A 19,332-nucleotide genomic window follows, 5' to 3' on the forward strand; every position below is an offset into this window, starting at 1 on the left:
TCCCGTCCCTCGCTCCTCGTTTTCCCGTCCCTAGCTCCTCGTTTTCCCGTCCCTCGCTCCTCGTCTTCCCGTCCCTCGCTCCTCGTCTTCCGTCCCTCGCTCCTCGTCTTCCTCGCTCCTCGTCTTCCCCGTCCCTCGCTCCTCGTCTTCCCCGTCCCCCTCTCCTCATCTTCCCGTCCCTCGCTCCTCGTCTTCCCGTCCCTAGCTCCTCGTTTTCCCGTCCCTCGCTCCTCGTCTTCCCGTCCCTCGCTCCTCGTCTTCCCGTCCCTCGCTCCTCGTCTTCCTCGCTCCTCGTCTTCCCCGTCCCTCGCTCCTCGTCTTCCCCGTCCCTCGCTCCTCATCTTCCCGTCCCTAGCTCCTCATCTTCCCCGTCCCTAGCTCCTCGTCTTCCCGTCCCTCGTCTTCCCCGTCCCTAGCTCCTCGTCTTCCCGTCCCTCGCTCCTCGTCTTCCCCGTCCCTCACTCACATTAGAATGAGCTCTGCATTCTCCTCAGCTTTGCATAGCATTAGTCGAAATACATTTACATTGCAGGCATGCACATATTATAATGGTATTTTTCATTGCCAGGTTCCACAGAGAATGTAAAGTATAACAACCTGTCTAGCTTACAGTGAAATTGGTGTATGCTGATAATGCTACCACATGTCTGTGCTTTGTATCACCTGCTCAAAAGGGAATACATTCTGAAATAAACTGCTCACGGTCATGAAAGCATATCAGTTCTGCTCTTGAAAACAAGTTGTTTATACATAAGTATTCATAGATTATGACATAGAAGATGCTCTGAATAAGGGTGTCTGCTAAATGACTAAAATGTAAATGTGTAATGCTTCTACTCTTTTTCCACACATGGTAGGTGCAGAAAAACAGACATTAGGAAAGAGCACAGTAAGACCAACCCTAACAACTTTGCTCTCTTTCATTTTGAAGGCAGGCGAGATTATATCATACCCAACTCATTTGGCCTGATATGTCAGATACAACGTTGAGTCTGAGGCCATATGTGTAGTTCATCCCTTTCACATTGTTGGTTAGTCATTGTCCTGCTGGTGTGGTGGGCTGTGTTGTCTTGGTGATATTATAACTGTGGCGGGCTGTGTGTGTGTGTGTTGTCTTGGTGATATTATGCTGTGTATGTGTGTGTGTTTCAGTTACATTATCTGTGTTTGTGTTCACATTAAAGGGGGTTTGGTCTAGATCATCGCCAGTTTCCACGAGTATCGACAGAGATCTGCTTTGATGAACAGTTCATTAGACTACGTTGCAAAATGTAGGCGCTTCTCATTAGGGTAATAATAGACTAGAATGTAACACAGTAGACATACACAGGGACGTCCACATTTGTATAAAACATGTATGTTCTACACCCATTCCACCACTGATGAGCACTTACACTCTGTTGTCTTCCACCTTGTATTCCTTACTGTCACTTCTGAGAAACATTTATCTCCACCACAGTAATGTTATTTACATTACTATAAACCAAAACATTAAAAACATCAATATTGCAGGTGCTGTGTGCATTCCCCACACCCTTCAAACGTGTGGGTACGCACACACACACACCCCCCCCCACACACACACACACACACACACACGCGCACACACACACACACACACACACACACACACACACACACACACACACACACAAACACCCAACAGGGCCATCAACAGGGCATTTCACTACATCTGCTAAACATCTGCTAAACACTTGTATGTGACGAATAATATGAGATTTGAAGACATTTTGAAGCGTTTACCAATACTCCTCTTGTGTTGCTAATTGGACGGAGGGGGTTGTTTTGTTCCCCATCCAACAACAGTGTGTGTATACAGTATGTGTAGTAAAAATGGAGGTAATCTTCAATGTATTATAATGGCTACAGTACAGGGTGGAAGAGGTAAGGGAAAGAAAAGGAGGGTAGACTAGGGCTTGTACAGTTAACAGTGGGCCGAGGAAAGACCTCTCCCAAGGAGGTGGGGCCATAAGCTGTATAGAACACAACAGAGGATATTAATGACTATTATATTAGCATTACAGTATATTACCCAATTCATTTTTAACAGTTAAAACAAACTTCCCTCAGGTGACTGAGAGGTCTTTGAAGAACAGTTTCCCCAAAGTCACAAAATGGAGGTAATGGTACGGTAATAGGCAGCATTGGGAGGATAGTATCGATATAAAGCAGATAAATTCACATTAAACATGTATGGAACAGGACGACCACTTAGGGAAGAGGAGAAATGGAGGGATGAGGGAGCTGTAACGCTTTGTGCTGGCTGCTAACCAAGGTTCTTGGGAAGAAGTGGTTTGTTAGGGGGACAGGGAGAAGTGATTTATGTGAGAAGTGGTTTGTTAGGACGGTGAGAAGTGGTTTGTTAGGACGGTGAGAATTGGTTTGTTATGGCCGATGAGAAGTGGTTTGTTAGGACGGTGAGAATTGGTTTGTTAGGACGGTGAGAAGTGGTTTGTTAGGACGATGAGAAGTGGTTTGTTAGGACGATGAGAAGTGGTTTGTTAGGACGGTGAGAAGTGGTTTGTTAGGACGGTGAGAAGTGGTTTGTTAGAACGGTGAGAAGTGGTTTGTTAGGACGGTGAGAAGTGGTTTGTTAGGACGGTGAGAAGTGGTTTGTTAGAACGGTGAGAAGTGGTTTGTTAGTACGGTGAGAAGTGGTTTGTTAGGACGTGCGAGTCATTACAAACACGGCACAGACCCATGAGTGGAGTGCCACATCTTTATCGTCCAGGGCTCGTTTTCAAGGAGCTGACTTTCATTTCCTTTATAAGTTTATGAAAGTGCAATTCAACGCTTTACTGTTTAATTTGTTCTTTTGCGATGCTAAGGGTAAGTGTCTGTCGAGGGCTCTCTGAAGTCCAATCAAACATGAGAGTCAGCGAAATGTCAGCTTTATGGAGTGGCAAAAGAGTACTTATTTTCCCTGGCAATTTCTTAGTCAGACAATAATTGCAATCAGGGGGTAAGCATGGACCCAGATTTCTCCATCAGATTCTGCTGATGTTTAACGCAGCAAAAAAGACAAATGGACACGTACACTGACACTTCACTGACAGTCTGACAACCTTATGCTGCATTTAGACAAGGGAAAAGCAAGCCTGCAAGGCGGTAGATGTTGCTATGGTGATTTCAGTAAGCAAAAAGTTGAAATATTTTAACTCTGGCAGCAAGCCCTGCCTACTGTGGTGGCTGATGGCATTCACTGTATTTTTGATTTATTTTTTAAACTTTTTTATTTAACTGGACAAGTCAGTTAAGAACAAATTCTTATTTACAATGAGTAGTTACCGTCGTGCTGTCATTGAAAACAACCGCATTTGGTTAGCCGTCTACCATTTACCATGTAAACACAGCATTAGGAAAATAATCCTGCAGCAACAGGAAATGTGAATTATTATGTGGATTATTGTTAATGGACATTTTTTTTACATTTAAGTCTGACATTTCTAACTGGAAATTATAACTTCAGAAGACTTTTTAACCACAAATACACTACACATTTAAACTTTTCTGCACTTTAGGTGCAGCAGGGTGATCAAATTAAGATCCTACATCTGTAGCGTGAGGTAACGTTTTAATGAGAATAGACATGATGTGGTTGCTTGGCTAAACATGACTCATCAGACAGTGAGTTAGACGGTGACTCATCAGACAGTGAGTTAGACGGTGACTCATCAGACAGTGAGTTAAACGGTGACTCATCAGACAGTGAGTTAGACGGTGACTCATCAGACAGTGAGTTAGACGGTGACTCATCAGACAGTGAGTTAGACAGTGACTCATCAGACAGTGACTCATCAGACAGTGAGTTAGACGGTGACTCATCAGACAGTGAGTTAGACAGTGACTCATCAGACAGTGAGTTAGACGGTGACTCATCAGACAGTGAGTTAGACAGTGACTCATCAGACAGTGACTCATCAGACAGTGAGTTAGACGGTGACTCATCAGACAGTGAGTTAGACAGTGACTCATCAGACAGTGACTCATCAGACAGTGAGTTAGACGGTGACTCATCAGACAGTGAGTTAGACAGTGACTCATCAGAAAGTGAGTTAGACGGTGACTCATTAGACAGTGACTCATCAGACAATGAGTTAAACGGTGACTCATCAGACTGAGTTAAACGGTGACTCATCAGACAGTGACTCAACAGACATTGAGATAGACAGTGACTCATCAGACAGTGAGTTAAACGGTGACTCATCAGACAGTGACTCAACAGACATTGAGATAGACAGTGACTCATCAGACAAGTCAAATCAAATTTTATTGGTTACATACACATATTTAACAGATGTTATTGCAGGTGTAGCTAAATGCTTGTTTTCCTAGCTCTGACAGTGCAGTAGTATGTAACAATTCACAACAATACACACAAAAAAAAGAATGGAATTAAGAAATATATAAATATTACGCACAGGGTTGCGTAACTGGGTGTAAGCCAGCTAGGGATTGCAATTTAATAGTCTGACAGTGAATTAGACGGTCACTCATCAGATGGTGAGTTAGACGGTGACTCGTCAGATGGTGAGTTAGATGGTGACTCTTCAGACAGTGAGTTAGAAGGTGGCTCATCCGGCGGTGAGTTAGATGGTGAGTTAGGCGGTGACTCATCAGATGGTGAGTTAGGTGGTGACTCATCAGACCGTAAGTTAAGCGGTGACTCATCAGACGCTGACTAATAAAACGGTGACTCATTAGACGGTGAGTTAAGCAGTGACTCATCAGACATCGACTCATCAGACAGTGAGTTAGGCGGTGACTCATCAGACAGTGAGTTAGACAGTGACTCATCAGACAGTGAGTTAGGCGGTGACTCATCAGACAGTGAGTTAGGTTGTGACTCACACAGACAAAAGCTCTTTCCCTGGCATAAATAGTTATCGGTCTTTTGTTTTTGAATGGTTGTTATTGTTTAAAAAAAATACATATATATATATATATTTATATATAAAATAAAAAGAGTTTGAGAGGGGTAGTCGCCACATGGACACGTGTTTAACTATGAATTAATTGGCTAATAGACATGGCTGCCCATCTGTACTGTTGAGTCTGACATTGAGTTGGTAAGGCAGAGGGTCCTTAGCTAGGACAGGCTTGTCTGCCATGCTCCGATTTGGTCTGCTAAACATGGTCTATTTTTACAGACGATTGTGTCTGGGGCATTTGCTGTGCTGAAAAAGGGAGAGGAAGAGAGCAGAGCGTATGCCAAAATAGGAGAAAGGAGTCAGGAAAAACAACCCCTCTCCATCTGACATTTACACAAGTGACACAGCTGCATGGAGCACATATGCATTGGGAAGATGACCATTTGGAGGACAAGGAGAGAGCATGTGCATACATACAACGCACATTGTGTGACACACAAACACACAGATAAATACAAGCACATAATGTATGCAACAAACACACTGTATGAACAAACACACACACTCTCACAGAGGGGGGTATGGAGGCAGCCAGGTACATTTGGGGGTTGGCCTAATCCCTCTCCCTGTTTCTCTTTCACACAGGCATATGCATTCCCTCTACTTTGTGAAGCCAGTGAGGCTAACATCAAAGCAGATATACCTTGGCTTTCACTCAGAGACAGAGAGGCAATTACATAACCTGTGAGCTCTTAACAAGACACGCACTGGAACAATCAAACTCTGCCCCCGTGTGCTCGCCAACACCAGGCAGGCACTGAGAAAACAACTTGTGCCTCAATCCTGTCTCCTGTCAAGGGAAATATTCAATCTGCCATGTTTTTCCCTATAGTTATTAATACTGATAAAACATAATAATAATCTAGCCTAAAGAATTGTAGTCGTTCTGTTTCATTCCTGGAAGTGGAGGTACACTTCAAGACCAAAAGTATGTGGACACCTACTCGTCAAACATCTCATTCCAAAATTATGGCCGTTAATAGGGAGTTGGTCCCCCCTTTGCTGCTATAACAGCATCCACTCTTCTGGGAAGGCTTTCCACTAGATGTTTGAACATTGCTGCAGGGACTTACTTCCATTCAGCCACAAGAGCATTAGTGAGGTCGGGCACTAATGTTGGGCGATCAGGCCTGGCTCGGAGTTAGCGTTCCAATTCATCCCAAAGGTGTTTGATGGGGTGGAGGTCAGGGCTCTGTGCAGGTCAGTCAAGTTCTTCCACAATGATCTCGGCAAATCATTTCTGTATGGATCTCACTTTGTGCACGGGAGCAGGAAACTTTGTTGTCACAAAGTTGGAAGCACAGAATTGTCAAGAATGTCATTGCATGCTGTAGCGTTAAGATTTCCCTTCACTGGAACTAAGGGGCCTAGCATGACCTATGATAAACAGCCCCAGATCATGATTAATCATCCAGCGAACGTTACAGTTGGCATTATGCATTGGGGCAGGTAGCATTCTCCTGGCATCCGCCAAACCCAGATTTGTCTGTTGGACTGCCAGATGGTGAAGTGTGACTTATTACTCCAGGGAACTCCTTTACACTGCTCCAGAGTCCAATGGTGGTGAGCTTTACACCACTCTAGCCAATGCTTGGCATTGCACAGTTTGGAACTCGTAGTGGGTGTTGCAACTGAGGACTACATGCTACACGCTTCAGCTGTTCCGTTCTGTGAGCTTTTGTGGCCTACCACTTTGCGGCTGAGCTGTCATTGGTCCTAAACGTTTCCACTTCACATTAACAGCACTTATAATTGACTGGGCAGCTTTTTTACTCCTATTTCATGACATCCCAATCCAATTGGTAGTTACAGCCTTGTCCCACCACTGCAACTCCAGTATGGACTCTGGAGAGGCAAAGGTCGAGAGCCTTGCGTTCTCCGAAACACGACCCCGCCAAGCCGCACTGCTTCTTGACACACTGCTCGCTTAACCCGGAAGCCAGCCGCACCAATGTGTGGGAGGAAACATCATACAGCTGGCGACCGAAGTCAGCGTGTGTGCTCCCAGCCCACCACAAGGAGTCACCCTCCCCTAACCCGGACAACACTGGGCCAATTGTGCGCCGCCTCACGGGTCTCCCTGGGATCATACCCGAGTTTGTAGTGACACCTCTAGCAGTGCAGTGCATTAGACCGCTGCGCCAATTGGGAGGCCCTAGCAGGGTAGAAATTTGACGAACTGACTTGTTGGAAAGGTGACATCCTACTGCCAATGTTTGTCCATGGAGAATGCATGGCGGTGTGCCTGATTTTATACTGTGCCTGAAATAGCCGAATCTACTCATTTGAAGGGTTGCCAACATACTTTTGTATATATAGTGTATTTCCTTCACCCTGACGGTGCTCAGCGTGAGGCTGCTCAGGTCTGGACATTATAGACACGTGATTGTATACAAATGTAAGCAATGTTTGAAATTATGTTTTAGTCAAACATTACATCTGTTTGGGCTTCTTGCTGTCAATTTGCAGTCTACTAATTATTCTACATTTTAGCAGCCACTCTTATCCAGAGCGACTTATGAGCAATTAGGGTTAAGTACCTTGCTCAAGGGCACATCTACAGATTGGCCCGCAGATGAATATACAGTGCCTTGCGAAAGTATTCGGCCCCCTTGAACTTTGCGACCTTTTGCCACATTTCAGGCTTCAAACATAAAGATATAAAACTGTATTTTTTTGTGAAGAATCAACAACAAGTGGGACACAATCATGAAGTGGAACGACATTTATTGGATATTTCAAACTTTTTTAACAAATCAAAAACTGAAAAATTGGGCGTGCAAAATTATTCAGCCCCTTTACTTTCAGTGCAGCAAACTCTCTCCAGAAGTTCAGTGAGGATCTCTGAATGATCCAATGTTGACCTAAATGACTAATGATGATAAATACAATCCACCTGTGTGTAATCAAGTCTCCGTATAAATGCACCTGCACTGTGATAGTCTCAGAAGTCCGTTAAAAGCGCAGAGAGCATCATGAAGAACAAGGAACACACCAGGCAGGTCCGAGATACTGTTGTGAAGAAGTTTAAAGCCGGATTTGGATACAAAAAGATTTCCCAAGCTTTAAACATCCCAAGGAGCACTGTGCACGCGATAATATTGAAATGGAAGCAGTATCAGACCACTGCAAATCTACCAAGACCTGGCCGTCCCTCTAAACTTTCAGCTCATACAAGGAGAAGACTGATCAGAGATGCAGCCAAGAGGCCCATGATCACTCTGGATGAACTGCAGAGATCTAAAGCTGAGGTGGGAGACTCTGTCCATAGGGCAACAATCAGTCGTATATTGCACAAATCTGGCCTTTATGGAAGAGTGGCAAGAAGAAAGCCATTTCTTAAAGATATCCATAAAAAGTGTTGTTTAAAGTTTGCCACAAGCCACCTGGGAGACACACCAAACATGTGGAAGAAGGTGCTCTGGTCAGATGAAACCAAAATTGAACTTTTTGGCAAGAATGCAAAACGTTATGTTTGGCGTAAAAGCAACACAGCTCATCACCCGGAACACACCATAAGCACTGTCAAACATGGTGGTGGCAGCATCGTGGTTTGGGCCTGCTTTTCTTCAGCAGGGACAGGGAAGGTGGTTAAAATTGATGGGAAGATGGATGGAGCCAAATACAGGACCATTCTGGAAGAAAACCTGATGGAGTCTGCAAAAGACCTGAGACTGGGACGGAGATTTGTCTTCCAACAAGACAATGATCCAAAACATAAAGCAAAATCTACAATGGAATGGTTCAAAAATAAACATATCCAGGTGTTAGAATGGCCAAGTCAAAGTCCAGACCTGAATCCAATCGAGCATCTGTGGAAAGAACTGAAAACTGCTGTTCACAAATGCTCTCCATCCAACCTCACTGAGCTCGAGCTGTTTTGCAAGGAGGAATGTGAAAAAATTTCAGTCTCTCGATGTGCAAAACTGATAGAGACATACCCCAAGCGACTTACAGCTGTAATCACAGCAAAGTATTAACTTAAGGGTGCTGAATAATTTTGCACGCCCAATTTTTACGTTTTTGATTTGTTAAAAAAGTTTGAAATATCCAATAAATGTCGTTCCACTTCATGATTGTGCCCACTTGTTGTTGATTCTTCACAAAAAAATACAGTTTTATATCTTTATGTTTGAAGCCTGAAATGTGGCAAAAGGTCGCAAAGTTCAAGGGGGCCGAATACTTTCGCAAGGCACTGTAGTTGATGATCCCTACTGTAACGGCTTTCTTCTGTGGACGAAGGATCAGACCAAAGCACAGTGTGGTTAGTGTTCAACATGTTTAATAAAGACAATAAACGTGAACACTACAAAATACAAAACAACAAATGTGGAAAAACAGAAACAGTCCTATCTGGTGCATCGACCGAAGACAACCACCCACAAAACCCAACAAAAAAAACAGGCTACCTAAATATGGTTCCCAAACAGAGACAATGACTAACACCTGCCTCTGATTGAGAACCATATCAGGCCAAACATAGAAACAGGAAAACTAGACACACAACATAGAATGCCCATTCAGCTCACGTCCTGACCAACACTAAAACAAAGAAAACACAAAAGAACTATGGTCAGAACATGACACCTACCTTAAAATCTACAACCTTTTACATATGATTCATCCAACAGTTCGTTGATGTAGTCTAGGCTTACTTAACGCTCCTAAGAAAAAATAGACCTACAGAGAATGTAAACACATGGCGCAAGGCTTCATGCTCCCTTGAGGCTGAAGTAAGGCGGGAAAGTGGGTGGAAGAAGGCGCCCTGGTAAATAACCAAAGAAATGTACAGCCTCTGTATGACCCGTCTTCCAGCACAGTCAAACTAGCTCACCTCTTTGTGTCCCTAGACAGCAAACTCACGTATATACCATGTGACCCTGCTGATAATTCAGAAACACACAGCAGGGCAGCCAGTGGTGAGATGAGAAACACTTTATATCCACCATATAGGAGAAATGGAAAAGAACCCTGTAGAATTCCAGACGTTGAAGTTTAATTTGGTGAGGATCAGCTAGGCTATAACTTGTGGGAAGGCCTGAAAGGATGTCAAGTATCCTGGTTCTAAAATGAAGTGTCGTCATGGTGTGAGGGCTGTAGCTTGTAAACAATGGTGTTGTGACTCTTCAACCTTTTCTCCAAATTAATTTGTTCCTTTAAAATCAGTATGGAACAATATATAGTCTCTTATATCCTAGACCTGGGGAGCATCATAATCTAGGCAACAGCACAAAGTCTGGGGAGGATGTCATGTTGGACATTTCGAAAGGAGAAATACATTTCTCTGGGGAGGGTCCTCTTCAGATAGACAACTCTCCCAACGAATCACAAGTTTGGGTAAAATGCGAGCGGGAAATGTGCTCATGTTTATCATGTTGAGCTAGCTTAACAAGCGGATATGGAAGCTAAGTTAGCAGTGATGTGGTTCCCATTTCTGACTTGTCCTCTCTGTCCCAATCAAGGACCCGGGGTTCTAGTCTGCAAGCATGCTTTCGACTGCCCAGATGACATTATTGCAGTGCTTATGTCAGCCTCTACTCTGAGCGCGTACTATGTTAGCTGTGATAGGCCGCTACAGGATAGTCGAGGCGTGCCAGTTCGTTTTCACGCCCTGATAACGCTAAATTGATGTTGTGAGAGAAGCATAATCTTTGCCCTCGTTTGCCTCCAATGGTGTTCAAACTGAGATAACGGAGACTTTAACCTGTGAGTGTGTGACAAATGCTGTGGGCCTGTGAGTCTCTTGGGTGAGAAATTAAGCTTCATCTTGTGCTATCTGCAGTTATCCTCGCACAAATTCTCTCTCGGTGTCTCTCTCTCTGCCTCTCTCTCTGTCTCCGTCTCTGACTCTGTCTCTTTCATATTCAGTACCAGTCAAATGTTTGTACTATTTTCTACATTGTAGAATAATAGTGAAGACATCAAAACTATGAAATAACACATATGGAATCACGTAGTAACCAAAAAAGTGATAAACAAATCAAACTTTATTTCATATTAGAGATTCTTCAAAGTAGCCACCCTTTGCCGTCTCCTCTGAACAGTTGATGTTGAGATGTGGCTGTTACTTGAACTCTGTGAAGCATTTATTTGGGCTGCAATTTCTGAGGCTAACAGAGGTAACTCTGTGTGTTCCATTCCTGTGGTGTGAATCAGGCCTTCATGGTTGAATTGTTGCAAAGAAACCACTACTAAAGGACACCAATATTAAGAAGAGACTTGCTTGGGCCAAGAAACACAAGCAATGAGCATTAGACCCGTGGAAATCTGTCCTTTGGTCTGATGAGTCCAAATTTGAGATTTTTGGTTCCAACCGCTATGTCTTTGTGAGAGGCAGAGTAGGTGAATGGATTATCTCTGAATGTGTGGTTCCCACCGTGAAGCATGGAGGAGGTGACACTGTCTTTGATTTATTTGGAATTCAAGGCACACTTAACCAGAATGGCTACCACAGCATTCTGTAGCTATATGCCATCCCATCTGGTTTGTGGTTAGTGGGACTATCTATCATTTGTTTTTCAACAGGACAATGACCCCAAAAATACCTCCAGGCTGTGTAAGGACTATTTGACCAAGGAGAGTGATGAAGTGCTGCATCAGATGACCTGGCCTCAACAATCATCCAACCGCAACCCAATTGAGATTGTTTGGGGTGAGTTGGACAGCAGAGTGAAGGAAAAGCAGTCAACAAGTGCTCAGCATATGTGGGAACTCCTTCATGACAGTTTGAAAAGCATTCCAGGTGAAGCTGGTTGAGAGAATGCCAAGACTGTTCAAAGCTGTCATCAAGGCAAAGGGTGGCTACTTTGAAGAATCTCAAATATAAAATATATTTAGATTTGTTTAAGACTTTTTTGGTTAGTAAATTATTCCATTTTTATTATTCCTTAGTTGAGATGTCTTTACTATTATTCTACAGTGTAGAATTTTTTTTTAAATAAAGTAAAGCCCTTGAATGAGTAGGTGTGTCCAAATGTTTGACTGGTACTGTATATATATATAACTGTGGGGGTGATAATATAGCATGCTGGAACTGGTTGAGGGAGCTCATATTATAGGAGATGGTGCTCCCCAGAAGCACAGAGAGGAGGTGCACAATACCCACTGGGTATAGAAGTCTGTTCAACATCTAGTTTTGAATTACATTTGGTTGAGTTGTCAACTAACGTAAAATCAACATAAAAGTCACAATGTCATTGACAAAATACGAAATTGCCTCATGTAGATAACTTTTTGCGAATTAAATCAGTTTCCCATGTTGTTTCAACATCATATTACATTTTTTGATTGAAATGACGTGGAAACAACGTTGATTCAACCAGTTTTTGTCCAGTTGGGTCGGACACATTCCGGTCCCTCATATGCAATTCGCTCCCGGTGGTGCTAGCCAGTCTCCTCTTCATGCAACTTCACACGTTTTGTAGTGAAGAGGTTGGACGGAGCAGGCATCTGTTGTCGAATGATAGTCAATTCAATGTAATCCAACATTGTTTCCAGAAGGCGTAGCGCAGACAGACAGAAATCTCCTTATAATTAATAAACAGAATCAAACCAATCAAAGAATGGATTGTCACCGCGCCTGAGCTAAACAATACTCATGAAAAGCATTACTGAGCTCGGTTTCGAAGCACGAGTTGATGAATCCGCCTCTCGGATATATCCTCCTTCTGAATACAAGCCTACCGTCTGGCTCTCGCTATCGTGTCTGATTGCGCGGTGGATTCGCAATTCCGAGCAGCTTTTAAAACAAATCATTCAGATCGCAGCCAGACTTTGCCAGAGGTAAGATAGAGCAGCTCACAGCACAGCAGGCAAGGTTCGGTCCGACCAGCATAGAAGAGAGAAGAGGGTTGAGAGAAAGCGATAGGCGCGTTCACACTGGGATAACAGCTGGACTGGATATGCAAATGTATGCCAGAATGACGGCACTGAGCACCCACGAGACTTCTCATGTATCTGATCGATAGGGGATATTAGGGCCAGCTGGCCAGAGCGGGCACAGTTATAAACAACTCGATGACGGCGCGGCTCACTCTGAGCAAGTTGAGAAACAGTGTGCATCACAGACTGTCGAAACCAAGCGCCCACCGCGACGTTAAACATATTCAGCTGTCAAATAGACTACAAGTCTACTTTCGCAACAACATGTCACTGTTTTGCCAGGACAGCGGTGTTTGAATGACTCGGACAGGGAGGACATACGTTGGCAGCCCTAAGGTTTTCGACATGCCAGAGAATGTTTCGTTCTCCAGGAACCGCACGGTTCTGGACACGCGGCCGGGGACGCGTCCCGCATGGGCTATCACGGTACTGGCCAGCGTGCTGATCTTCACCACGGTGGTGGATGTCTTGGGCAATTTGCTGGTTATCATTTCAGTGCTTAGGAACCGGAAACTTAGAAATGCGGGTAAGGGGATAAAGATTGTTTGTGTCTCTTTGTATGTGTGTGTGTGTGTTCACTCGCGAGAGAGACGGAGGAAGATGACACCAGTAGTTATACCTTAATATTGTTTAACGATTTGGCATGACTTTGACATATCAGTCAATGCAATAGATATATTCTAAATGCAATTATAAGGAGAGATTCTGAAAATACAATTTCGTTCTCGTGCGTTATCTGAATCCCTGAGCGATCTCATTCACACCAATAAGCCTACACGCAAGACTCCACATATGAATGAGACTGCTGAAAATAGTGAATATATTCCTCCTATGCTGAAGGATTTAGTTAACTTTATGCACATATAAAATTAAGATTGTATCGAATGTTGACGATTTGATTTTTAATCACTTTTTGTTATGGGAAAATGTTATATCCTATTGCCTGTAATGTGTTTTAATAACCTATGGGAATGCTTTGTCAGTCATTCATCAGCCACTTGTGAGGATTCTGCAGGCAGTTCTCAGATTTTATGGAGCCACTCAATTCCTACCAAAAAAAATGTACGCATAAATTGCATGAAGAGGGTAAAAGATTGCAATCCCATGGGATTATTTTGTTTAGCTTACTTTATTGTTGATAGACCTATAGTTTATGCATTAATCGTTTGTTTTATTCAATATTGTTCATATTGTTTTTAGATTTGTCTTATTTATTTTAATAAATATGCACACAAAAACATGGCTATGTATTTATTTTAATAAATAAGTACATAGCCATGTTTTTGTGTGCATAAACCGGGGCCTAAACTTTTATTTCCAGTGTGGGTTTTGCAAACCTTTTTCATATGCCTGTCGAGTCCATACTGGAAATGCAAAAGAGAAGACGGTATAAAAATGATGGATTCCCGCCAGGGGTATCCAAACAGAGCGGCAAGAAATCCGCTCCAACACATCGACAGCCGTGTTATTGTTGCAAACACATGATGTGCCCATACGGGTGACATACAATGGGTCTATTTTGTTTGGCTTTTTCACAGTGGTCTAGTAGCCGTTATCTAGGTTACTGATTAATATTGGAATATATGTTTGAAAACAGAATGCACATTTAGTTGTGATGGTTTGGGGGTTTAAAGCAGGGACCGGGAATAGTTGTAATACTCATGGTTAATTCCAGTCTGTTTTTCCTAATACTGAGTGCTCAAATCCCGGAGTTTCTTCCCCTATGGCATGGTCCAGATGTTGACTGTTGGAGGTTGGAGCCAATGGCCGACCTTCCGTACCCGCTCTCTGTTTCCCTGTATCTGTCTCGGTCTCTCTGTAGCACGTTATCACCAGTCCCAGTCGTTATTTATAAGTCCTTGGTTCACTTGCTTTTATTCTTGCTGAGAAGCATCATCTACCAGGGGCGTCATGTACCCTAAAAATCAGAGGGGACAGATTTTTCCTGCAATCTAGAGCCATAATCATTATGCTTATTTCTATGTAAAAAAAACGATGCATATCTAAGCATACATCTTAGTTAGTACCTTTTATGTAGGGAAGCTAATTAAAAATATATATATTACCATAGCATCTTTGTATTTTCTCTATAATTATGCACTTGGAAATGTATCACTTGATCAATTCGGCCACTTGCGTGCTTTTGGGCAAACTTGTGAGGGACTTGATACAAAATATTATGGATATCTCATATTCTTGAATGTATCAGTCTGAAACTGTGCACACACACACTGCTGCCCTCTTATGGACGACATTTAAATTACACCCAACTTCCTATGTCAATGTATGGCCTTTTTTTGCATTTCAAAGATGATGCAATAAAAATAGAAAGTGCCAGTTGTTTTGTTTGTTTATCTTTTACCGGATCTAATGTGTTATATTCTCCGACATTCATTTCACATATACACAAACTTAAGTGTTTCCTTTCAAATTGCATGTCCCTGCTTCAGGTCCTGAGCTACAAGCAGTTAGATTTGGGTATGTAATTTTAGGCTGAAATTGAGATGAAGGGTCCGATCCTTATTAATAACTAGCTTTTTATTTGTATTTGTATTTTTTTATTTCACCTTTATTTAACCAGGTCGGCTAGTTGAGAACAAGTTCTCATTTGCAACTGCGACCTGGCCAAGATAAAGCATAGCAGTGTGAACAGACAACACAGAGTTACACATGGAGTAAACAATTAACAAGTCAATAACACAGTAGAAAAAAAAGAGAGTCTATATACATTGTGTGCAAAAGGCATGAGGAGGTAGGCGAATAATTAGAATTTTGCAGATTAACACTGGAGTGATAAATGATCAGATGGTCATGTACAGGTAGAGATATTGGTGTGCAAAAGAGCAGAAAAGTAAATAAATAAAAACATTATGGGGATGAGGTAGGTAAAATTGGGTGGGCTATTTACCGATAGACTATGTACAGCTGCAGCGATCGGTTAGCTGCTCAGATAGCAGATGTTTGAAGTTGGTGAGGGAGATAAGTCTCCAACTTCAGCGATTTTTGCAATTCGTTCCAGTCACAGACAGCACAGAACTGGAACGAAAGGTGGCCAAATGAGGTGTTGGCTTTAGGGATGATCAGTGAGATACACCTGCTGGAGCGCGTGCTACGGGTGGGTGTTGCCATCGTGACCAGTGAACTGAGATAAGGCGGAGCTTTACCTGGCATGGACTTGTAGATGACCTGGAGCCAGTGGGTCTGGCGACTAATATGTAGCGAGGGCCAGCCGACTAGAGCATACTGGTCGCAGTGGTGGGTGGTATAAGGTGCTTTATTGACAAAACGGATGGCACTGTGATAAACTGCATCCAGTTTGCTGAGTAGAGTGTTGGAAGCTGACGTTGCCAATGAAAGGAAGGTTATTTAGCAAGCAACAAAAAATGTAAGCGTGTACTGTAGACGTTTTGCTAACATGAAAGAGAGAAGGATGGCATTGGCGTTTCTCTACAAGTAGAATGAGTCAACATGTTAGTTCTACTTACACGAATGCAACTACACACACATGAGCGCGGGCACGCACACAAAAACCAGAACCATGGACAGCCACATTATATTTAGCTTACATTGATTGGACAAAATTATTTTGGGGTATCTTTTAGTTGTCACTGTATTAGACTAAGCATAGATGATTTGATGATGTCGAAATATTGAAGTTGAAATGGTGCTGGAATAGTTGAGGCAGCCCCTGTTTCTTTGCGACTTGCGGTAACTCTATGTGGCGCTAAATCAATAGTTGTTTTATAGTCCGAAAATGTCGGAAACATTAACTGTTTGTTATATGCGATATGCTTTGTGCTCTTCTGTTTTGCGATGAAACAAAGGTGTGGTTGAATTTATTCTGCCGCTGTGTCTTCTTATTGTCTTGGTTTTAGGCCTATATATCACGGTCCCAAGGTATTTGAACTCCGAGTGTATAGAGAAAACAACGCAATTATCACAACACATAGGTTGTAATATGGCTTTTTTTTCCTGGCTTGGCTTCCCCAGTGATTTTACCCACGCACCAATAACTGCACAACACACACATAAACATAATTGATTGTGGATGTGCGTAATCCCATGACTCTGGATCACAAGGTTGCGTGTTTGATACCAGTTGTGCAGAGTGCTTTTTATTTTCCGTTTGAACCCTATCCCAAACTTTAACCCTTAGAAAAGTAACGTTATTTATAACAAGGGTTACATGGAGAAAATCGGACCTCTGAAATGAAAAATATATATTTTACCCGAACCCTTCCTGAACCCTTGAAAAAAAAAACATAAAGTGTATAGCAGGGAACATGTCTACCGTTTACCTTCACTTTTTTGGAAAGACCAGAGCCTTTTTATAAGCATTTTTAGAAACTGTTCATTGTCCTGTAAGCATTGCATGTAAACGCAGTAATTTTGCCCACGGAGCTGGGGGCCAGAATGTTGTGGTTTTTCGCAGACGACCGTCGACAAAAGTAGGAGTAGAAAGATCTCCTTTATAGTAAAAATATTGCATGACTCTATTGTACTGTATCATCGTATTTGCCGAGAAAAAAATGGTGTTTTATTAACATTTCATGCAATTCTAGGACATTTGACATATTAGCAGAATACAAGAATATAATACTACACAAATGACCGAAATGACAGACTAAGAATGGACAGGCCTACGTGTTCATCTCATCATACTTATCCAATGCCGAATCAGTGTGTATTGTTTGCAACGAAACTGTCCCTGTTTGCAAATAACATATCTGATACATCGTTAGGAATCGGAGCAAGGTACTTTCAAAAGTTAGGCCTATAGCTTTCCACCCCAGACAGGATAGGCCTCCTGACGCAGAAAAATGTAAGCCGGCTGGCTACTCTTCTTCCACGGCTTAACCCAACGAGAGGTCACAAGTGTTTCGTTAAAAGCCTTCTGGGTTTAAACCTCTTCTATTGTACAGAAAGTGAATAGTTTAATCAATTGATAGTGACATAATTAGATTACTTCCCAAGCAAAGTACATGTTTTGTCTCCTCGGCTATAGAAGGTTGTAGCTCAGTCTCTGAATGTCAAAGAAACGAAACAATGATATCGCCATATACATCGTCATAGTCACGTAGTTCCAGTTTTTTTACAGCTTGTTTCTAGCACGGACCAAAGCGCCATTATAGATCACTTTATATAATGGTTCAGTTTCATTTAAAAACAGTCTTAAGCGAACAAAGGCCTGTGCTTTTTGCCATTTTCCTTAATAAAAGGTAGGGCTATGGCATACCCTCTCACACCCCCTAAATTCGTGTCTTGGTTTTAACTTACCTGCACTTAACTGACACGGAGGTATGCTATTCAAAGAGTGCATGGTGGGTGAAGGAATTTACCGACAAAATCTATGGGTATAGCAGCCTATAGCCACATTTAGTCTGTCAAACAGGTAGGCCTGCCTATTATTTCCAAATAGGAAGAAATCGGCTCCAACACAAAGCCCTCTTGTTTTTAGTAAGGTCTAATTAAAATGAAGATGGTTGAAATTAATTATGCCTACTCGAATTTGCCTTCTTTCCGCACAATGAGCTGTCGATTTCTGATTGATTGTGCTGCGGCTGCTGCTTCAAGTTTCAGCACCACAATGTAAATTACTCGAATCTGTCTTATTGTTGTCTTACTCTGATCACGGGCAAGAAACATATTATTTTAAATAAAAGCAATTATAGCAAGCTATCAAAGTTGACCTCTGGTCCTGCCTCTTTCATTACAATAGGCTATAGGTAGTCGCGCGCCACATTTTTTGGACTACACTTAATTAATCGACAATTATTTTCGGAAGAAGCCTTTGACTCTCCTGAACTTCCACCATAGGCGTACACAGCACAGCCATTAGATAGGCTGCACAAACAACGTGTTTGATCAGCAAGAGCAGAGCAGGGCTCAGGGTTGGAATAGCAAGTGCAGTGTAATGCCTGGTTGTATTTGCACCATCCCAACATCTATCTTACAAATGTAACTTTGCTCTGAGCTTCTCCAAGTATGCACTTCGTAGTCTATAGCCGATAGGCCATGGATCATCTGATTGAGACCACACTAAATAGCCTGTTGTCGCACTTGATATTGTGTGCCCGTCGAAGAATCAGAGGTGAGGAACGGCATCGGGCGCACATCGATATATAACCTAATATTGACATTTCATCAATTACAAATGACATGACCATACCCTGGACTAGATTAAAAAAAAAATACTAAACCCTCCATTGACTGAAATTGAAAAGCATCCCCCCCCCCATTTTCCTCCAGGTACCAATTCAGTAAATGTTTATCCATCCCTTACCTTAACCATTCAGAATGCGTAATGCCATGATGCTGGATCAGAAGGTTGCGTGTTTGATCCTGTTTTTTGTTGTTGTTGGTTGTTTTAACCCCCTAGAGACGATGTCAGCACCCCACCGGAAATCTAATTAGCATAATACACATCTGTCCGTTTAAGATAGAGATCTGTTGTTTTGCTCTGGATGTGTCTCAATCCACCTCATCTGCCGATGTGGAA

General features: G+C 42.5%; 1 protein-coding gene across 1 annotated transcript in view; it reads left to right on the forward strand.

Moving 5' to 3' along the window:
* Positions 1-13,130: 13,130 nt before the first annotated feature.
* The window catches only part of LOC135546634 (melatonin receptor type 1B-B-like), a 75,880-nt gene continuing 69,678 nt past the window's right edge, over positions 13,131-19,332 (forward strand). Inside the window, exon 1 of the mRNA XM_064975223.1 lies at positions 13,131-13,359. Within this exon, the coding sequence (XP_064831295.1) occupies positions 13,131-13,359 (229 nt within the window). The remainder of the gene's footprint in view (positions 13,360-19,332) is intronic.

This window comes from Oncorhynchus masou, chromosome 9, assembly GCF_036934945.1.
Source record: "Oncorhynchus masou masou isolate Uvic2021 chromosome 9, UVic_Omas_1.1, whole genome shotgun sequence".
Lineage (NCBI taxonomy): Eukaryota > Metazoa > Chordata > Actinopteri > Salmoniformes > Salmonidae > Oncorhynchus > Oncorhynchus masou.